Below are 17,844 nucleotides of genomic sequence, written 5' to 3' on the forward strand. Positions count from 1 at the left end.
TCCTCCGGGTGCGTTTTGAGACCAGAACCTATTGGGCCCTTTCGCGAGTCGACGGCGGCCGAGGCCCAGAGACGTGTTAATCGTATTCTTCAGCTAGTCCAGCCTGTTTACTCGCAATCTCATTTCATCGCGAGTCACTTATAAAATGCTGAGCGCCATCTGGCAGGCCCTTGAATGATGAAGGCTGAAGCTGGCGTTGACAGTTCCCACCAGGCCCGTTCTAGTCCGGAGCTCGAAATTCAGGGCCAATCAGAAAGGATAGTTGCTTCAAGACAAGCCACCACTTCCCCACCTGTCCCTGGGTAATCTTGCAGAACGAGTGTTTCAGCCTGCCTTTCATCCCGCCTGTCAGCCCCGTCGTTCGAACGAAGGGGTGTCAATTTCTCCGCAATCCTGATTATCTACTCCTGAGAGAGTCATACATAAGAGGAATCATATAGATTAGCAACCCTGGCCTTGCTTGGTGTAAGGAAGTCAGCGTAATTTCCACCAGGAGCGCCTTAAGATCAATCGGCAGGGTGCGCGTCACAAGCTGAACCACCGAACAAGTCATTGACCAACGTTCTAGATCTGAAGGGAAGACAAGCGCAGACGCGGCGGCAAGCAACGGTCCATGTCTCAGACCACAACAATGGATCCGAATGGGGTTTTCAGTGGGCTTAGAATAGTTTCTACAAAGCAGACCAGGAGCAGAATAAGCAGGTGGTCAGTGGTTCCGAATTGACTTGCCGCCCACGGTCCACGGGCTGGTCAGTCTGGTACGTAAGTCAGACTTTATGCCACCGAGCCGTTAAACGAACCCGAATTCTTTTGGTTTGTTGGAGGCTTTGATTTCGCCTTGAATATTACCTGTGATAGAGATCATTCTCGGCAGCTTGCAAGGTAGCGCCTCAGCACGGACGATTTCGTAGTTGGACCGAGATTGACCAGGCAGATCACATTCTGAGCTCTAGGTTCGTGGTTCCGGGGAACTGAGCGTCAGAGGAGCGCCTGAGCACTGGAGCACTGACTGAGCACGGAAGGGGTTTGCTGCGCTGCTTGTTTACTGAGTCGCTGCGGGTTGGAAGTGAGGTCCCTAGAATGTAGGACGAGCAGCGGACAAACTGGCATCTTTGGACACGAGACGCCCTTGTCTCTTAGACAGCAGAAGGTGCAGTACTGCAGTTACTGTTTACCAAACCCACCCGAGCTGCGTGGTACAGACTAGCACGGAAGCAGTAAGACGGTCCAAACCAGCTCTGGGGAATCGGAGAATTTACGCTGAAGAGAGAAACATAGCGCGTGGTCGTTACTAGGGTCTTCCCGTCATACTTCGGGTTGGCATTTCACTCCGCTGTTGAAGATGATAATGTGCCCAAGCTTGTTCGTCGGCCCTGTTCGACTTTGATGAACTCCACCATGCAAACCAAACACCAGCCGGTTTGGCGCCGAGTGTCGCGACCCAAGATGAGAACAATAACGAGGGTGGATGCATCATTTTCGGATGAAATGGCAATGATAGAGCACTCCTGACCTATTATTATTCATCACCGCCATTTCCCAACAATGTCGGTGCGACTTTCTCAAGCTGAACTTAAGAGGGTCGAGTAGTAAACCGGGCTCCGCAGGTCATCTCCGCCACCAGGGATAGCGACGATGATCCAGGTTTGGTGGGAAGATGGCGGTGGCGGTCAGTCCTCACCAGGTTGTCATTGAGATATGCTAGCTAGTGATTATTAGCTACAGTAGTCGAAAGTAGCTCAGGAGCCGGTAGACGAGTCGCACCCAGAAGCTGCGGTTGCCAGTTGGACCATGAACAAAGGCGAACAGTCACTAAAATAGCCCCCGGATCCCGGTTAGCGCGACTGCTAGCGATATTGTCCCCGCCGATACTTTCCTTCTGGGGCTTGGGTTCATCAAGGCCGTTAGCAGATCCATCTTCATCGTCGCGGCCAAGCGGTGCCCGTCAAAAAGTCCACGGCTCATTGGCTGGCCGATCCCACACCAACCTTCACCAGGAAAGCGCGAATGGGAAGGATCCGAAGACTGGGAGTGGCCAACTGCCGCGATGGAGCTCTCCAGGGTAGGAGAGTCCTTCTCTCAGTAGGCTCCGTCCTCTTCCCGTGTCGGCCGATGCGCTGTTAATGCTGCCTATTATTATAGCGTGTCGCCAGTTTAGGATCTGACGCCGTTAACAACGTCAGCCCCGTCCGGCCTCCTCCACCTGTCTCCACGCCGAACCATGTTTCTCGCTGCTTCTCTCACCAGTAAGTGAGGACTCTGTACGGCTCTCGCGTTGCCGCGTCTGTTTCGTTTCTAATTATTCTTCATTCTTCGCTTTTCAGTTCCTCGGCAGTTCCGCAGATCTACGATTCTCGCAGGGTACCAGATTCTCCAGCCGCTGCTGCAGCAGTTTGGCAGCACAGCCGGCCCTCACACGTCGCCCGTCTCTCCGTGTTTGCAGGCAAGCAGGCAAGCACAGACTGACCGGCATAGCATAGGTAGCATAGGTAGCATAGCGTCGCGCTGCGATCTATCATGCATCAGTTTATGAGGCGTGTCGCAGTTTAAGGAATGCAGAATGGAAGCCCATCATTAAATTGCCCCATCTGGTTGTTACAGATCCCGTCCCAGGAATTCTGCGCGGCCGTTAGATTGAGCAGTAATTTTTAATATGAGGAACGTCCTGCTAGCAGTTCAACGCACCGGGCTCGAACGTTCGGGAGGGGTTGGGAGCCGTTCTTTTCCTAGTGTCCCGTACTCCCCACTGGAACCGTTTGATAATCGCCGCCAGTCTTCACTTTTTAGTCAATTCTAACCGGTTTACCGTTTTGTTGTTGTATTTTTCGGGCAGCTGAGGCACTAACACTGTCGGTAACTCTACTGAGCTGACTACGACCAAGGTACACACCCCGTCCTCCATAGATGCCTTTGCATGGGCCACTGGGTAACTGTGGCTCAAAGTGTATCATGCAATTTAAAATAAAATGAAGGGAAAATGGTAAAACAGTTAGTGTCAACGGCTTCTCGAACATGGTCCTGGGCTCGCCTCTGGGTCAACCTAGTGCCTCTACGTCTGATACAGAGCTCCTCACTGGCCCGTCTTAGCTGCTCAATCAGCTGTCATGAGCCGATGATCTCTCTGCTCCCAATAATGCATCTTGCTGCGTTTCATCTCATCCTCCCGTCCAAGGTCCATTTCTCCTTCCTCCTGCTTGATTCCGCGAATCTTTCTTTTCCTTCATCGCCCTTCCTTTGTTGCTTCTGCTTTAGTTCCGAGTTCATTCCTCAGTTAGACGGCCATCTCAAGATCTTGTCTCGTCTCGTGCCTTCAACTCACAGGTCATCTTCCCTCCACGGCTACCAACCTTCATCTTCCATTCCCAGTTATTTATTTACTGTATACACGAGGCTTGATACGCGGTTCACGGCACCCTGGTGTGCTAGGTGTTTTTTTCGCTTCGACGTCTTCCTAGATCATCGCTGTGGTTGGTCCGTGACAGGATACGCTCCGAAGCGACTCAGCCTCCGCAGGGCAGCTTCACCAGGCCTAACCCGACCTGTTCTGAGCGCAGCTCCGTCACTGGCTCAAGGCGCACCAGCTGGTTCTATCGCCTTACCCGCTCATCCCGAGATTAAGACAAGGAACTATCTGGCAACACTTCTGAACGTGCCGGTACTTCTTGTACTGTCTCAAGGCTGGCCGTCTGTGATCTACGGCCTGTTTGTCCTACTCGATTCGGCTGGTCTGTGAGTGGACTACTTGGACGCCTGTTGCCACTGTCAAGTGTCAACCGTCAAGACGTGCACTGCACCGCACTACGCACCCCATCCAAAAGGTCGGGCATCAAGGGCAGCCGCGACAGCGAAGACTTTGAACCGTTCTTTTCATCTCGGCGTATGCTGCTCCATTCTCACCTACTATCTCACCACGAGCAAGCCTTGCACGCTGTGAATCGCGCATATGATTGCGTTACAAAACCAGCCTATCCTACCACCTCCTGCCAAAGTGGATATCTCACTGCTTTTGAAGCCCCAAGATGAAGAAGAAGCGGCCTCCGTGAACATGATGAGCACCACCTCAACCCTTCCACCTGTTTCGGCTATGCAACCGCTGCCGCCGATGTCCTCGATTGCACCACCGCCACCGGTTGGAGTTGGACTTGCGACTCAATCATCAGTGCCTTCAGCGCCCTCGGGGCCCCCGCTTACTGCCAAGGTGCCAGCTGGTGCTGGTACGAAGCGCCTGCAACCTGCTCACACGGCAGAGTCACCGGCGAAGAAGCAGTCAAAGTGGTCTCCGGAAGAGGACGCCCTGATCATCGAGCTGCGAGGCAGCGGCATGAAGTGGGAGGACATCAGCAAACGACTACCGGGACGGAGTGCAATCAGCTGCCGCCTTCATTACCAAAACTATCTGGAACGACGAAGCGAATGGGACGAGGACAAGAAAAACAAACTCGCAAGGCTTTACGAGAGGTATACCACGCTTTGAAGAGATGTCCCAGTACTAGAGATCCAATTGCTGACGTTAGATAACAGATTCAAGGCCGAGATGTGGTCCAAAGTGGCCGAGGAAATGGCGATTCCTTGGCGGGCTGCAGAAGCGATGCATTGGCAGCTGGGCGAGCAAGAGATGGCCCGTCGAGCTGGCGTGGTCCCATTCTCACTTTCCAGTTCAGCGATCGATCCCCCCACCACCAGAACACGCAGAGCGAGTACATCCCTATCCCGACCAAGAAAAGGCTCCGCATCACGATCGATCCACCTTCCCCCTCAGCTTCCTTCGGTTCAAGAGCTCACAGCTGGCGTTCCTGCTGCTGGTGTCCCTGCATATGCTCCTCCACCACCATTTCCACCTCCGATACCGCCGCGAGATGCCTACCGGATAGGACCACCGCTGGATCTGGGAAGAGGTCATCCTAGTCATCCAGGTCCAAACCTTGGGCTTCCTCCTCGAACGCTTCCCTAGAGGTAGCAACTTTCTTTTGTCCGTTTTGCGTTGTTACGATTTGCATAGCGCTGGAGGTGTTTTGATTCATAGGGAGGGCTTCTCATAGATGATTTTGCGAGTTTTCTTCTCCACACATGTGAGAGGTCAAGCCCCTACAGGGTGGCTGATTGGTTCTGCTTTTACTGTCACAGAACTGAATTCAACTCCGAGGCTGGATCTCGGAGTGAATGTCACGCACAAATCGGTCAATTTTTTTGGTCTACTCGAGTCGCGATCGCCCACCAGTTGTCTCTGTCGTATCCGGACTCCAGCACACGGCCGCCCGCACTTTCAACGTCCCGCTCCAATTCCTCGGCCTGATAAAGATGATAATATCGATGGAATACTTTCGGTTGGGTGTCAGATGTATTATCGGAGTTGGGAGTCTTCAGAACCCAGGGGACCATGATATCTTGGTCGTCTCCCTTATCCCACCCTCTGCGGCTATTCTTTTGCTCGAGAGCCCAGACGTAGACCAAAGCCCTACCTCCTGGGGTATCGCCTGATGCCGGTTTCAGAGTGCGCAGAATTTCACGAATTGCTTGGACCCTTCGTTCCGGGGTGGACAGGTGATGCACAACAGCAATTGAAATGGCAAAATCAAAAAACGAATCTGGGTGTGGTAGATTCAAGATATCGGCCAGAATGGTTGAGTGCGGTTCATGCTGGCGGGCGACTTGCGCGAGGTTCTCGGATCTAGAATGGTCAGTTGGGTTGTCAATTCAGGTTGCGATAGATATCTCGCTTGGCCAGTTTTTCTTTTTCTTTTTTTCTTTTTTTTTTTCCTTTGTTATGATGGGTAGGGAGAATTCTCATTCAATGTAAATAGACGAAACGAACCAAACATGCAGGCCAACTGAATGATAAATTATACATATACATACCGGTCAGATGCCAGGATATAGACACTCTTATTTACAGGCAGGTACTTGCCATTGCCGCATCCTACATCAAGCCCGACAGCGCCGGGTTTCTGGTCTTGAAGAAAGCGTTCCACAATCGGCCATGGCTGTACCTGTTAATTGCTGCGCTGAGACGTTGATATTCATTATTGTGGGACAAACCTTGTATCTTGTCGCTGAAAAATGTTTCGCGATTTGCTGGTACACCTCGTGTACATTCTTCTCCTCGTACGCCTCGTCTCGGTCTATTGATGTCATTTTGCTGGTTGCCAATAGCAGTATCGACTTGACTCAGCGGCAGCCCACTGGATCCTTCAAAGCTTTATCGGAGTGGTAAGCGATCGATTGCCCACTATGACACTTATTGCACTCGGTGGGATGACTTTGGGAACTTTGAGCAAGTGGGTACCGTATCATACAGTGCGTATTTTCCAGCTCTGCGCCCACTCGGGTCTCTGCTCTCGGTAGCCGGATGGTATGATGTGGTACAGACGATGTAAGATTAAAGTTGGCTTTGCATGCACTTCGGAGAATTTCTGAGTCAGCAATTGTTTGTGCCAGCCATTCAACCGCCTGGGCAGCTCTGATGTTTCCGAGTACGCTGTGGAAAGTCCATCGAGCTATGGATCTCTGTTTATTTCGCATTGCTATTATAGATGCTGGGTCGTCTATCTCTCGCAGACCGGATCTTCACTGATGGGTCTTATCTTCCATGCATCCGCGGTATCATCCAAAACATATACATGGAACTACTACTATGACCGAGGACGGCCGCCAACATGACATTCCCACAAACTGCTCAATTTATCAATAACCTTCTCTTGCAAATATCCCACGTTACCACCCAAAATATACGTCCGTCAGGGAACGATGAGTTCGAAGCACAAACCCAGACACAACGCCGTGGTTATTACCGCCTAACCCAGACCAAATCGAGATCCGCATTTCCAACATCCCAAGCAGCAAACCTCAAACCGCTGATGCTGACTCTGCATTGCATATTTCCCAATGACTTTCTCCTCGCACTGGATATTCTGGACCGAGGGCTCGTTAGACGTGTCTGCAGTCATGCATGTTCACAGCAGAACACGTCAACCGGCACTGAAGACGGGAAGGACGAAGGCGAACATGTTGCCGAAAATCAAACCCAACTCAAGGAGGACTTCTTCTTTGTTACGTCTGCATCGACAATCTCAAGTACCCCTAAGACACCATTTACTGCATCACAACATCCAGGAGACCACCAACAAGCTCAGAGGCAGAGACAAGCCTGGCAAGAAAAAGGTTACGAGGTTCGTTTACAGGCATGGAACTGCACCTGTCCATTCTTTACGATATCTGCATTCCGTGATATGATCACAGAGCCTTCATCACCATCCTTCTCGGACCAGACCGTGAGTGCAGATGGGGATGGCAATGAAAAGGCCACACATAACCGCGTCGGCTATGAAAATTTCAGCGTTGATGCTGGTGCTGATACGCTAGACACAAATGCCTACGCTGATGCCTACTCTTTTGGTGGTACACTGCGCCTGCACCAAGAGTCAGCACCCCCAGTCTGCAAGCATATTCTGGCCTGTCTGCTGGCTGCTCTTTGTCCCAGTCTTGGTGTGAATGGAAAGGATGAAGAGGGCCGGTCTGTTACCCTTGACAAAGAGGAGATTGCGGCCTTGTGCGCTGGATGGGGAGGATGAAAACGACTATGGCATATCACGTTGCTGCCATCTGGTGTAATTATATACACACTCAACCCCGCACACGACCGTACAAGGAAATATAGACAGTTGACCTATGACCAGGTAGTAGATAGCAGAGACTTAACATGTGTTATAATACAGGCAAATTTATGGTTTGTCATAATGGCAAACTCCACCAGAACTTTTGGTAAGGCGTATAGGGATATAGAATCAAAATTCAAGTATTATAGACAATATTTGGGTCGATAGCTCAGTTTGGTAGAGCAAGCGGCTGCAGTTTCATGTTTCCGCTAGGTCCTGCGTTCGAGTCGCGGTCGGCCCTAGTTTTTTTTTTTTTTCTTGTGGTTGCTGCTGACCCCTAAGACCCAAACCTCGCCAACTACCTTCTCAATTCAAATTTACACAGAACATCTCAATAGAGTCATTATTTGTAGTTAGCATAGTTAGTAAAGGAACCCAGAGCTGTCGCTCCAGAAGCCATTGTCCCTGCCCTAAATGGTATATATAAAGCGGCGCGTGTGTCTTATAGCGTACGTATTATCTATATATCATCATCGTCTGTCTCCCAAGTCTCACTACCCCAGCGTGCTGGGCCGGTGAGTCAGTTTAACCCAGTTATCTGATTAGTGAGGACTGCTTATCTAGGCTGCCTGGAAAACACCCGTATGACCAAAACCGGACGCATTGTGGCAGGATCTCTAGTCATTTTAGAGGTTCATAGATCAATGAGATGGAGTAGTAAGGCGGACATTGGTATATACTGGACAGTAGTGATGGGCAGATATTAGTAAGGAGATATATAGAAACATTTTTCCTGGAGCCTAGGGCTCTGCATTGTCGTAGCCGTTTACCGAGCAGTAGCTAGTACTTGCTGCAGGTGCTTTCAAGAAACCTAAGATAAGCCGGCGGTTCCACTCCCTTCGCCTGATAGAATCAATTCAATATATGTAAATACGGGCTTACATCCCAAAGTACCTTGCTTGCTGCCCTATGAGTACGAATCCTGATCTAAACGATGATTAGGCCTGAAATTTGACCATACATAGACCGCCTGAGTAAACGGAGCAGCCACAATGGTAGGTCCAATGCTCTTACTGTTCTGTTCGGTTGAACCACAGTGAGGGATTGGCGGGAGGCACTAGGCGGCGTGCCGACGACTACCTTTACTGATGCCAAGAGCAAAATGAGGCCTATCTGGGTGTTTCCATCGGCGTTTCTACTACTCTAACGGCAAGCTAGCAAGAGGGGCTTACACAAAGTTAGTACAGTTGTAGGTGAGTGACTTGGAGCAAATATAGCCAGTACGGCTTCATTAGCCATAGTAGTCCCAGTTACTCTAGGCAGCGAGACAACCGTGACCTGGTCTGAAAGGGCAGAGGATTGGATGGGGATGGGAGATGATCATACAGATCGCAGAAAGGAACACATCTTGTTTATGTCGGGCAAAGGTAGTATCAAACGCTGGGTGGACAGTTCTCACACCTGCCCGGAACCAGGAGTAACATACGGGATACGCCTGCTCATTTCCGAATCATAATACACTCTTTCAAATGTATAAGGGTGTAAGTTGGCTGGGTGGTCAAGCATGACCTTAACATACGTAAAACCAATTCTTACCCATGAAAGCGTAGTGTACATTACATGCACCGACCTAGATCATATCATATTCACTTGGTGACTGTCTACCGCTTGGTCTTCTCCTTGGACTCCTCCTTCGGCTCAGATGTGTTTGTGACCTTCTTTGCGCCCTCCTTCTCATTCTTCGCGCTGTTGGCCTCCTGCTCCCTCTTCTGCTCGACTTCTTCCTGCTGTTGTCGGTTCTGAATCTTGTTCTCAATAAGGTCGTGATACGCTGTAACGGCACGGACCAAGCTGCTTAGGTAGATGGCCATCAATTGGTCGTTCGTCTTGATGCTCATAGCGCGAGCCAACTCGGCGTTATCTGTTGATTGTTCTGGCTCACCGCCAACCCGCGCCGTGGTACTCGGTGTAGACAGATTGGGAAGGAGGTTGAAGACATCTTGGAGATTACCGAGGATGGCGTGGTTCACGGGTAGTTCGTGGTCAAGAACCTTCTGAAGATATTGGCCAATATCACGGAGGCGGAGGTGTAAGCCTTGCAAGGACTGCAGTTGCGATGTGATGCGGGTGGAGAGAGTTCCCACAGCGACGTCTCTGATGTCTCGGAGAAGGTGTTCCACACCGATTTCCTCTGCTTCCTCTGCTTCGATTGTAGATGGGGTATGCACGAACGTCCTGGATGTAGTGGTACCGTCCTGACAAGGGTTAGCGTATGCCTTGGTTGTGGAGCCGTAGTACCTACGTCCTTGATTTCATCCACCGCAAAGTAAGCATCGGTTGGGACGCCAACCTCCTTCGGTTGTACATCTACAATAACTAGCAGGGGGTTTGGTGTGTATCGTTTGAATAGCTCGTTGATCTCGAGATCCGAAGCGCGCAGTTTCGGGCCGGAGTGATACCATCCGATCAGCTTCTCGCGGGCGTTAATCTTCTTGAACATGTCTCGCATCGACTCGACAAAGTTGTGATCTAAGAACCACACTGATGGATCCTTTTCGTCTTCCTCGAACGGGACTGAAGCATGTTAGTCAATTGACAGGCCAGCGGAGACGCTAGATCGTACCGGCGAAGCTGTTTGACACCCGCACATTCCCTCCAATGTGTTCTCCTAGCAGTACGCCAACCACTCGCTTCCGAGTGCCCTTTGCAGAGCGTCCATAGTGATCTGCGACGGAGAGAAGTACCAACGGAGCAACAGTGACGGTCCGCGTGACGAGGGAAAGCGTGTCCGCCGTGGTAGCAGGCATGGCGGAACAGACTAGCAAAAAACTGAGTACAACGCGATTTGGGGGACGGAGAGGTGAAGGAAATAGACGGAGGAGAACTTGAGTAGGGAAGGCGAGGTAGGCTGACGGGGATGACGACGGAGACGAAGCTTAGGCTGTTGGTTGTCTAAGAGTAGCGCTCTAGCTCTGCTTGTGCCACAGTGGCTGGCAGCTCCAGCCACTAGCCGCCTTGTCGCCTGAGGCACCAGGATCACCCAAGCACTATACGCGTTTCATTATATCTATATATTTAAATCTGGAAGTAATCTAAGTAGCATAAAAGAGTAATCCATAAATACCCAAGTAGACTCAATCGACGTGCGTCAAATTGGTGGCGGCGGTTGTCCGAACAGGCCTCGGAGCAGCGGGTGCAGCCCTCCGCTCTCTGTCTGGTTTTCTTCACCCCAGCATCCTAGTTTCCGGTGCCCTTCCTCCATTTCCCCGTTCCTCTGCTCTACCCCAACCTCTTGCCCTGATCATTCTCGAGAAGCTCTTTCACTAGAGTTATCGCTCCTCTTCCCCTTCCAGAGTACTCCTTCGCAATGGCTCCCATCACAGATGACGTGGTCGCTGGACTCAAGTCCACGATCGGTAAGCTCGAAGCTCGCATTGAGGACTTGGAAAGCCGCCTCGGCGGTGAACCCAAGCCCAAGTCTATCGCGGAGCACATGCGAATCATTCTTATGGGACCTCCTGGTGCCGGTATGTTGGAATATACGGAATTGTTCTAATCGATCTCTAACCCGGAGCTAGGCAAGGGTACGCAGGCACCTAAGATCAAGGAGAAGTACTGCGTGTGCCACCTGGTAAGTAGTCGCGGCCGGATGTACAGGGTAATATGACGCTAATTATTCCTTCCTTAGGCTACTGGTGACATGCTGCGATCCCAGGTCGCGAAGAAGACCGACCTCGGAAGGGAGGCTAAGAAGATCATGGATCAGGGTGGTCTGGTCAGCGATGAGATCATGGTTAACATGATCAAGAGTGAATTGGAGAACAACGCAGAGTGCAAGAACGGGTGTGTATTACCATACTCATTTGACCTACAAGCCCTGACGCCGGTTCGCCTACAGTTTCATTCTGGACGGTTTCCCTCGCACTGTCGCCCAGGCTGAGCGCCTCGACGAGATGCTGGTTGCTCGCAACCAGAAGCTTCAGCATGCCATCGAGCTTAAGATTGACGATGCCCTCCTGGTTGCCCGTATCACCGGTCGTCTCGTCCACCCGGCTTCCGGCCGTTCATACCACAAGATCTTTAACCCTCCCAAGGAGGCCATGAAGGATGACATCACCGGCGAGCCCCTTGTCCAGCGCTCCGATGACAATGCTGAGGCTCTCAAGAAGCGTCTGGTCACATATCACGCCCAGACTGCCCCTGTTTGCGATTATTACAAGAAGACTGGTATCTGGAGGGGTATCGACGCCAGCCAAGAGCCTGGTCAGGTCTGGAAGAGCCTTCTCGGTGTCTTCAACAATAAGAACTAAGCTATTTATTTGCTTGCGTACGCAGTTTGCTGAAATAATGTGCGTCTGTATTCTTGATATAAGTGATATGAGCGATTGTCAGGAGAATCGTAAATGGCTTTGCCCTGCCTTTAAAAAAAGCAGGTTTGGGAATAGAGCTGTCTCAGGGGCTGGGTCGAGATATAGACAACTGGGGCTCGCTATGTACAATAGTTCAAAGATCGTGCTGTATGAGATTCAACTCGTCCATGATCCGTAGCTTTCACAGCTGAGTAGGGTAAACAGTCGACTCGATCTTCTCAGGATAAGTCAACCCATTCTGCCTTCTCGCCTCATCCATTACATCCATAATCACAATACTCTCCTCTAGAGACATAGTCTCACTCTCCAATTTCCCGTCCCTCAGACATCTTGCTACCTCATCTGCCTCCCAGTACATGCCCCTTCCGTTGGCAGGGAAGTCGAACTTCTTCTCCTTGAACTCACCCATACCCTGGCCTTTCACAGGGATTATGCGATACACCTCTGGCCGGAACGCTGGCCCATCGACTTGGATCTCCCCCTTTGTGCCCTGGATACGGATCGCTGGACGAGCGGTGTTGGTCTCATCCGGATCGGTCGCAACACGAATAGACGTGGATGCCACGGCTTGGGATTCACCTGGATGCTCGGAATTGGAGGGCGTTGTTGTCGGGAACGACAGGAGGATCGTGGTTGCCTCGTCAGCACCGGTGAGGTGGTAGGGCGTTATATGCGCAGAGACGCGCGAGGGAGGCTTTCTCGCCTCCCTGGGGAGGGTGTGGTAAAGAGTCTGGAAGACCCAGGTCAGAGAGTAGATACCGACTGTACACTGTTAGCATGCAGTGTTATAATAAAAACGCATGAGAGGCTAATGACATACGGTCAAGCAACGCTCCGCCAGCCAAATCCTTATTTACCATCCGATGCTCTGTGCTAAACTTTTCTTCAGGCGTACCCCCAAAGCTATTATCCGCCGTAACCCTTAACACCTCCCCAATGGCGCCGTTCTTGATCAACTCTCGAATCTCAATACTTAGCGGGAAGTACCTCGTCCACACAGCTTCCATTAGGAATAGATTCTTCTTCCGTGCCGTCTCAACCAAAATCCGCGTCTGCTGCGCATTCACTGTAAACGCCTTCTCGCAGAGAACGTGCTTTCCCGCTTCCAGACAGAGCATGACATTCTGGAAGTGGTGCGAGTGTGGGGTTGCGACGTAGACGACGTCGACGTTGGGATCGGCCACCAGAGCTTCGTAGGATCCATAGGCGGTGCAGGGGGAGGGAATCCCGGTATTTGCAATAAATTTCTCGGCGCGGGACGCTGAGGACGAGGAGGAGACTGCCACAACTGTGTGGGAGATGTCGGAGGCTGAGCGGGTAGACGGGTCGAGGAGGAGGTCGCGGACGAATGCTGCCCTTATCATCAATATGGCTCGATCGTGAATGGGAGCTCTAGTGCTTACCATCTGCAATTCCGCCGGTAGCTGTAGTTCAATTTATGCCGTTGTTAGTTGCTTGTATCTGGTAGAGCGAAGAGGGGTCATACCCAAGATACCCCACCGGATGTTGTAAGGAGCCATGTTGAGAATAGTACTACGTTCGTAAACCTGACAAGGAAGGGCAAGCAAGAAGAAGAGGGTTAGTCAGGAGGTAACAGTTGAATAGGAGAAACGGATGCAGTATTTATAATGTTTGAGACAGGTTAGACTTTATCCATTCCTACCACGGAGTTACGCCGTGCGGGTCGCGGTCCATTTTTCGACGTCATTTAATAAGAGACCATGCGGGGTAGACAGCGTAGTACAACAGTACACATAAGTCAGAGACTTGCTAATAGATGACGCTGGCATAGTTAAGACTACCTCTATATACAAAAGCACCAGATAGTCAGATGCTATATAAGAGAATCAGAACACCTTGTAGGTAGATCGCGCCATGAAGTATGTAAATCCCCGCAATGCAAAACAACCACCGGGTAAATGCACGCTTAGTATCCGGCAAAATAGGAAATGGTGACGGTCTGTGGACTAGTAGGAAAAGCATAAAGCAGATGCGATAACTTTTCAAGTGCTTTCGCCAGCTAAGACTCGTGCTGTTTAGACCGGCTCGGTCTTGATCCGCACGTTCTGGCTAGGAGAGTCAGTTCCCTGAGGACGTTAGCATACAGCTCATGGATATTGAAGGTCCTACCTAACTCACCTCAGCTTTTCGCTTGCCCAGAACAGAGTCAGGGGTTCCAGTACGCCCTGATGGCGTTTCTCGACCACGAGGTGGCCCGTCTTTAGTCACTTCCGCATAGCAGCTGGCATGGTACACACGATTGCCGACCTTTATTGCGTCCTGCCAGATCCAGTCTTGAACATCTTCCGACCAGGTAGACTCAAACTTCTCTTGACAGATGGGACACGGTGTGTTGCGCAACGTGGCATCGTTGGGTGCCCGAATCCATTGTTTAGCCGGTCCTTTCTTTGACTCGCTGTCGTTGCCAGCGGTATTCTCGCTCGTAGCTTCCGCGTCTGTGATAACTTGGTCGTCTCCCAGCTCTCGTGATTTTATCCAATCCTGCTTGAGGTTAGTGAGAACTAGAGAGATGTATTGGCGTTACATACCCGTTCATCAACGTACCAACTGCGGTTCTGAGCGCGCCGAGCGGCATCAGCCATCCGTTGGTTTGTCCGAAAGTGCCAATCGAGATGTCGGGCCTTCTTCTGTTTCCCTTCTTCAGTTGCGAAGAACCGACGGCCACAAGTGCCGCATCTATTAGATCGTGCTTCGTAGAGACTGGCAATCAACATGCTACGAGGTCTACGAAATGATTAGAGCTTGTACGCGAACCTACTAGGTACAACTTACATTTTGATGGACGCGGTGTTCATTTGAACATTAACTTGTACTTCTGCAGTACTCACCGCTTGCGGTGTGGGCACGGGTGGCGTATATCGCACCTGTCCTGGCACTATGAATGGGAACGCACCTGCGGTAGGTGATGGAACTGAACCCCCTGGTGGTGCGGAGGACGCAGGTAAGAGCCCCTTTGCTCTTAGAGCTGCAATAAGTGGATTCTCTGGTGCTGAAGAAGGTATTTGTGGAGTGCTACTGACGGGTAGTTGTGGAACAGAGGGAACTTGGGGTGGAGTAGGCTGCTGCCGCGCAGCCGTGGCTTTGATGAGTTCCGCCAGTGTCCCTGGGTTCAAGAGCTGCTGAAGTGGCTGCGAGAATGACTGTGCGACTGGCGGAGTGGCTATGGTCGGGGCTGATGTGACAGGAATATGGGAAGGAGCGGGCTGGGCTGCCTGTATGGAGGGCTTGGGAGCGAGCGCTGACACTTGATCACGGACAAGTTTGAGCTGCTCTTGGGTAAGTTGCTGGCGTTGCATAATGCCTTGCAAGTCTAGAAGCGCTTTAAGTCGTTGTTGAACAGATGGGTCAAGAGGATTATTGGCGAATTCAGTTCGAGCAGCAGCAATCAAGACTTCAACATCCCGATTCAAAGATGAAAGGTCAACTTCTTGTACCTGGAGCTGGGGCGTGGGAGTTGACCGAACAGGCAAGGGATCGCCCTGTCGACATTAGAGACTTTGATCACGAATAGAACACACAATGCTTACCGTTGGATATCCATTTGATGCAGGCCTTTGGCCTTGCAGGGAGTTTGCGGGCGGCGGGTATCGACCGGGCATTTGGGGTGTTGTGAGAGTGTTTCGCCAGCCAGGAGGAGTCCCAACTCGGCTGCGGTTGAAAACATCCTGCTGGCCTCTAGCTTGCTGTTGCTGAAGGGCAGCAGTCCTCGCTTTAATCAAAGCGTTTTCGATGCTGCGAGTGATATCCGGCGGAAAAACCGGCCTCGTATCCAAAGACCCTGGAACTGGTTCTTTCCAAGTCTTCAGCATCTCGTCCAGCTTCCTGCGGGTTTGTGAGTCGACCAGCGTGTATGCGTTCATGAAAGTCTGATACATGTTCCTCCCGAGGAACAGAGTGTAGGGAGTGCCTACATTCTTCACAATCGAGTCGACTACATACAACGCAGGTAGTTTCTGAGCCGGCGGTGTCTACAAAGCGAGGTTAGAGCTTGTTCATCCCATCAAACTACAATAAACGGCAGACGCAGAGGGAATCTAAGAGATGTCACCTACTGTTCGGATATGATTCTCCAGAACGCGGGAGATGGCCATCGCATGTTCAGTGTTTTCCTTTGCAATGACGGTTAAGTTGCTGATCTGAAACCTGTCATTGGTGGTTAGGTCTTCCAAGGAGTTCTTGTAGTCCTCGGCAACTTCATCAGAGGCCAGCGCGGCTGACATGATGGTGAATACAGGAGTGAGAAGTCGATAACAGGGGCAGGTACAGAGACAGTGACAGCCAGAGCGGTATCTCAAGAACTCTCCCAAGTCTTTCTCCTTCTCTGTTCTTATTTCTTTCTTCCCCTCTCTTTTTCTCTGTTTTTTTTTTTTTTCTTTTTCTTTTCTTTTCCCTGGTCTTTTTTTCTTTTCTTTTGCAAATGCAGATTCTTTTGGTTTCCCCTTGACTAAGTGGAAATATGGTTCTATTCTCACGTCCTTTGTCTTCCTGGAAACAGAGTTGGAGAAAGTTCCGAACTTGTAAATGGTTGCTAGCTATCTTGGTCCAATCTGAGAAAACAACTAGACCATGGACGTAGACGCCAATCCTGCACAAGTATAACCGAAGACACGATACCCGCCCCTGAAATGTGAGGTTACCGCAAGTGTAATTATTTCCCCTCCAATGGCCACAACTAGCAAATAAACCCTGATGGTGCAAAGAACGCAAGGACGATATGCCGCCCGACGGACAGGGAAAAGTCACACGCGCTTGGTCCTAAAAGGAGCAGATCAATTCAAGAAGAGGAAAATAATCGAATAAGAAGAAGACGAGGCAAAGGAATGAGGTCAAATCAGGGTATAGTGAAACGAGGATGAGCGACAAGGGAGAGGTTGAATTAGACCGCGGATAAAGGTTCGGAAAGAGATAGGTAGGCGGGTGGGCATGACTGGCGCTGAGTCAGCGGCTGTCATGCCGTCATTCCATGATGCGGGCAGCGACGTTGTGGTCTTCTTTCATCCTACGATCGGTATATGCGTGGACTATTATCACTTCGAAACCTATATCTAGAACTCACGAATTCGTTGTCGTTGTGCTATAACCAGCTTGTTAAAATGAAGCTGATCTCCGCTGCTGTCGCCGCATGCTTGCTTCCTCTTGCGCTCGCCAACTCAATCCTTGTGACTTACCCCAAGGATACACCGGACTCTGTGATAGAGAGCGCGAAAGACTCTGTCCGGAAGAATGTAGGTTATTGGCTATGCCTCTACTGTAGGCACGGTTCTAACCAGATGCAGGGTGGGGTTATTACTCATGAATACTCCTGTAAGTGCCGCCCTATCCCCTCGTGGATTTTCAGCTAATGCGCTCTTATAGTGGTAATCAAGTATGCATGCAATCCCTTGACCGTTACTTCCTATACAAATGCTGACCACGATGCTACTGTCGCAGGGGATTTGCCGCAACCGCTCCGGAAGAAGCTATCCAGCAGATCTCGACGCAGTCGACTGCTTATAAGCCCACCATCGAACAGGACCAGACAGTTTCGATTTCGTAAAGAATACAATGACGACGTCTGGATCCTTAAAATCTCTTATCATGGTTCTTTGAGACCGTGATCAGCCCCGTGGTTCTGGGTATATTGTTATGAATTATGACAGGCGTTGTACGGTATGCTGATGCATTTTATTGTGCATTGGCTTTGGTATATAGTGGTGACAATAACGGTTTTTAGTATTGTTATGGCGTTTTGAGCAAATGGAATTATGCTTAACGGGTCTTGGTTGATTGTCTATTTTTGCAATTCTTAATGAGTGATGCAAGATATAACATCGTATATACCCTGAAAATATCCTGGTACTTTCTATATGTCTCATGATTGA

General features: G+C 50.6%; 9 protein-coding genes across 9 annotated transcripts, besides 1 other annotated feature; 5 read left to right on the forward strand and 4 right to left on the reverse strand.

Moving 5' to 3' along the window:
• Nucleotides 1-17,844: part of a sequence feature (contig 1.88 1..183820(1)) that runs on past both edges of the window.
• On the forward strand, nucleotides 1,546-2,466 carry ANIA_05117 (uncharacterized protein; the record flags this gene model as incomplete). The annotated part of the gene is made up of 4 exons (XM_657629.1): nucleotides 1,546-1,589; nucleotides 1,822-2,062; nucleotides 2,143-2,246; nucleotides 2,325-2,466. The coding sequence occupies 4 exons, from the start codon at nucleotides 1,546-1,548 to the stop codon at nucleotides 2,464-2,466; spliced, it is 531 nt and encodes a 176-aa protein (XP_662721.1).
• Nucleotides 3,134-4,861, forward strand: ANIA_05118 (MYB DNA-binding domain protein; the record flags this gene model as incomplete). Its single annotated transcript, XM_657630.2, has 3 exons — nucleotides 3,134-3,729; nucleotides 3,768-3,877; nucleotides 4,020-4,861. The coding sequence occupies 3 exons, from the start codon at nucleotides 3,134-3,136 to the stop codon at nucleotides 4,472-4,474; spliced, it is 1,161 nt and encodes a 386-aa protein (XP_662722.1). The 3' UTR covers nucleotides 4,475-4,861.
• Nucleotides 5,179-6,132, reverse strand: ANIA_05119 (tRNA (carboxymethyluridine(34)-5-O)-methyltransferase; the record flags this gene model as incomplete). Its single annotated transcript, XM_657631.1, has 4 exons — nucleotides 5,179-5,289; nucleotides 5,320-5,668; nucleotides 5,857-5,987; nucleotides 6,037-6,132. The coding sequence occupies 4 exons, from the start codon at nucleotides 6,130-6,132 to the stop codon at nucleotides 5,179-5,181; spliced, it is 687 nt and encodes a 228-aa protein (XP_662723.1).
• ANIA_05120 (uncharacterized protein) lies at nucleotides 6,654-7,568 on the forward strand (the record flags this gene model as incomplete). Its single annotated transcript, XM_657632.1, has 2 exons — nucleotides 6,654-7,046; nucleotides 7,179-7,568. 2 exons carry the CDS (start codon nucleotides 6,654-6,656, stop codon nucleotides 7,566-7,568), a joined length of 783 nt encoding a protein of 260 aa, XP_662724.1.
• rpn8 (proteasome regulatory particle lid subunit RPN8) lies at nucleotides 9,203-10,399 on the reverse strand (the record flags this gene model as incomplete). The annotated part of the gene is made up of 3 exons (XM_050612191.1): nucleotides 9,203-9,847; nucleotides 9,895-10,166; nucleotides 10,216-10,399. The coding sequence occupies 3 exons, from the start codon at nucleotides 10,397-10,399 to the stop codon at nucleotides 9,254-9,256; spliced, it is 1,050 nt and encodes a 349-aa protein (XP_050468137.1). The 3' UTR covers nucleotides 9,203-9,253.
• Nucleotides 10,894-12,116, forward strand: adk1 (adenylate kinase ADK1). Its single transcript, XM_657634.2, has 4 exons — nucleotides 10,894-11,119; nucleotides 11,171-11,223; nucleotides 11,281-11,435; nucleotides 11,491-12,116. The coding sequence occupies exons 1-4, from the start codon at nucleotides 10,960-10,962 to the stop codon at nucleotides 11,900-11,902; spliced, it is 780 nt and encodes a 259-aa protein (XP_662726.1). The 5' UTR covers nucleotides 10,894-10,959; the 3' UTR covers nucleotides 11,903-12,116.
• Nucleotides 12,144-13,482, reverse strand: ANIA_05123 (Gfo/Idh/MocA family protein; the record flags this gene model as incomplete). Its single annotated transcript, XM_657635.1, has 4 exons — nucleotides 12,144-12,724; nucleotides 12,783-13,313; nucleotides 13,366-13,386; nucleotides 13,449-13,482. 4 exons carry the CDS (start codon nucleotides 13,480-13,482, stop codon nucleotides 12,144-12,146), a joined length of 1,167 nt encoding a protein of 388 aa, XP_662727.1.
• On the reverse strand, nucleotides 13,999-16,203 carry ANIA_05124 (putative mRNA cleavage factor complex component Pcf11; the record flags this gene model as incomplete). Its single annotated transcript, XM_657636.1, has 6 exons — nucleotides 13,999-14,049; nucleotides 14,102-14,464; nucleotides 14,512-14,707; nucleotides 14,756-15,462; nucleotides 15,511-15,951; nucleotides 16,036-16,203. The coding sequence occupies 6 exons, from the start codon at nucleotides 16,201-16,203 to the stop codon at nucleotides 13,999-14,001; spliced, it is 1,926 nt and encodes a 641-aa protein (XP_662728.1).
• On the forward strand, nucleotides 17,002-17,753 carry ANIA_05125 (uncharacterized protein). Its single transcript, XM_657637.2, has 4 exons — nucleotides 17,002-17,208; nucleotides 17,260-17,287; nucleotides 17,339-17,348; nucleotides 17,414-17,753. Exons 1-4 carry the CDS (start codon nucleotides 17,077-17,079, stop codon nucleotides 17,517-17,519), a joined length of 276 nt encoding a protein of 91 aa, XP_662729.1. The 5' UTR covers nucleotides 17,002-17,076; the 3' UTR covers nucleotides 17,520-17,753.

Source organism: Aspergillus nidulans, chromosome V (assembly GCF_000011425.1).
Source record: "Aspergillus nidulans FGSC A4 chromosome V".
In the NCBI taxonomy this organism is placed as follows: domain Eukaryota; kingdom Fungi; phylum Ascomycota; class Eurotiomycetes; order Eurotiales; family Aspergillaceae; genus Aspergillus; species Aspergillus nidulans.

What these genes read in the sequence shown, in the direction of transcription:
- adk1 (XM_657634.2), top strand. Translation starts at nt 10,960, where the DNA reads ATGGCTCCCATCACAGATGACGTGGTCGCTGGACTCAAGTCCACGATC. An exon ending in AGTACTGCGTGTGCCACCTG is followed by an intron (nt 11,224 to 11,280) that starts GTAAGTAGTCGC and finishes TTCCTTCCTTAG; the next exon opens with GCTACTGGTGACATGCTGCG. An exon ending in AACGCAGAGTGCAAGAACGG is followed by an intron (nt 11,436 to 11,490) that starts GTGTGTATTACC and finishes GTTCGCCTACAG; the next exon opens with TTTCATTCTGGACGGTTTCC.
- ANIA_05125 (XM_657637.2), top strand. Translation starts at nt 17,077, where the DNA reads ATGAAGCTGATCTCCGCTGCTGTCGCCGCATGCTTGCTTCCTCTTGCG. An exon ending in AAGACTCTGTCCGGAAGAAT is followed by an intron (nt 17,209 to 17,259) that starts GTAGGTTATTGG and finishes AACCAGATGCAG; the next exon opens with GGTGGGGTTATTACTCATGA.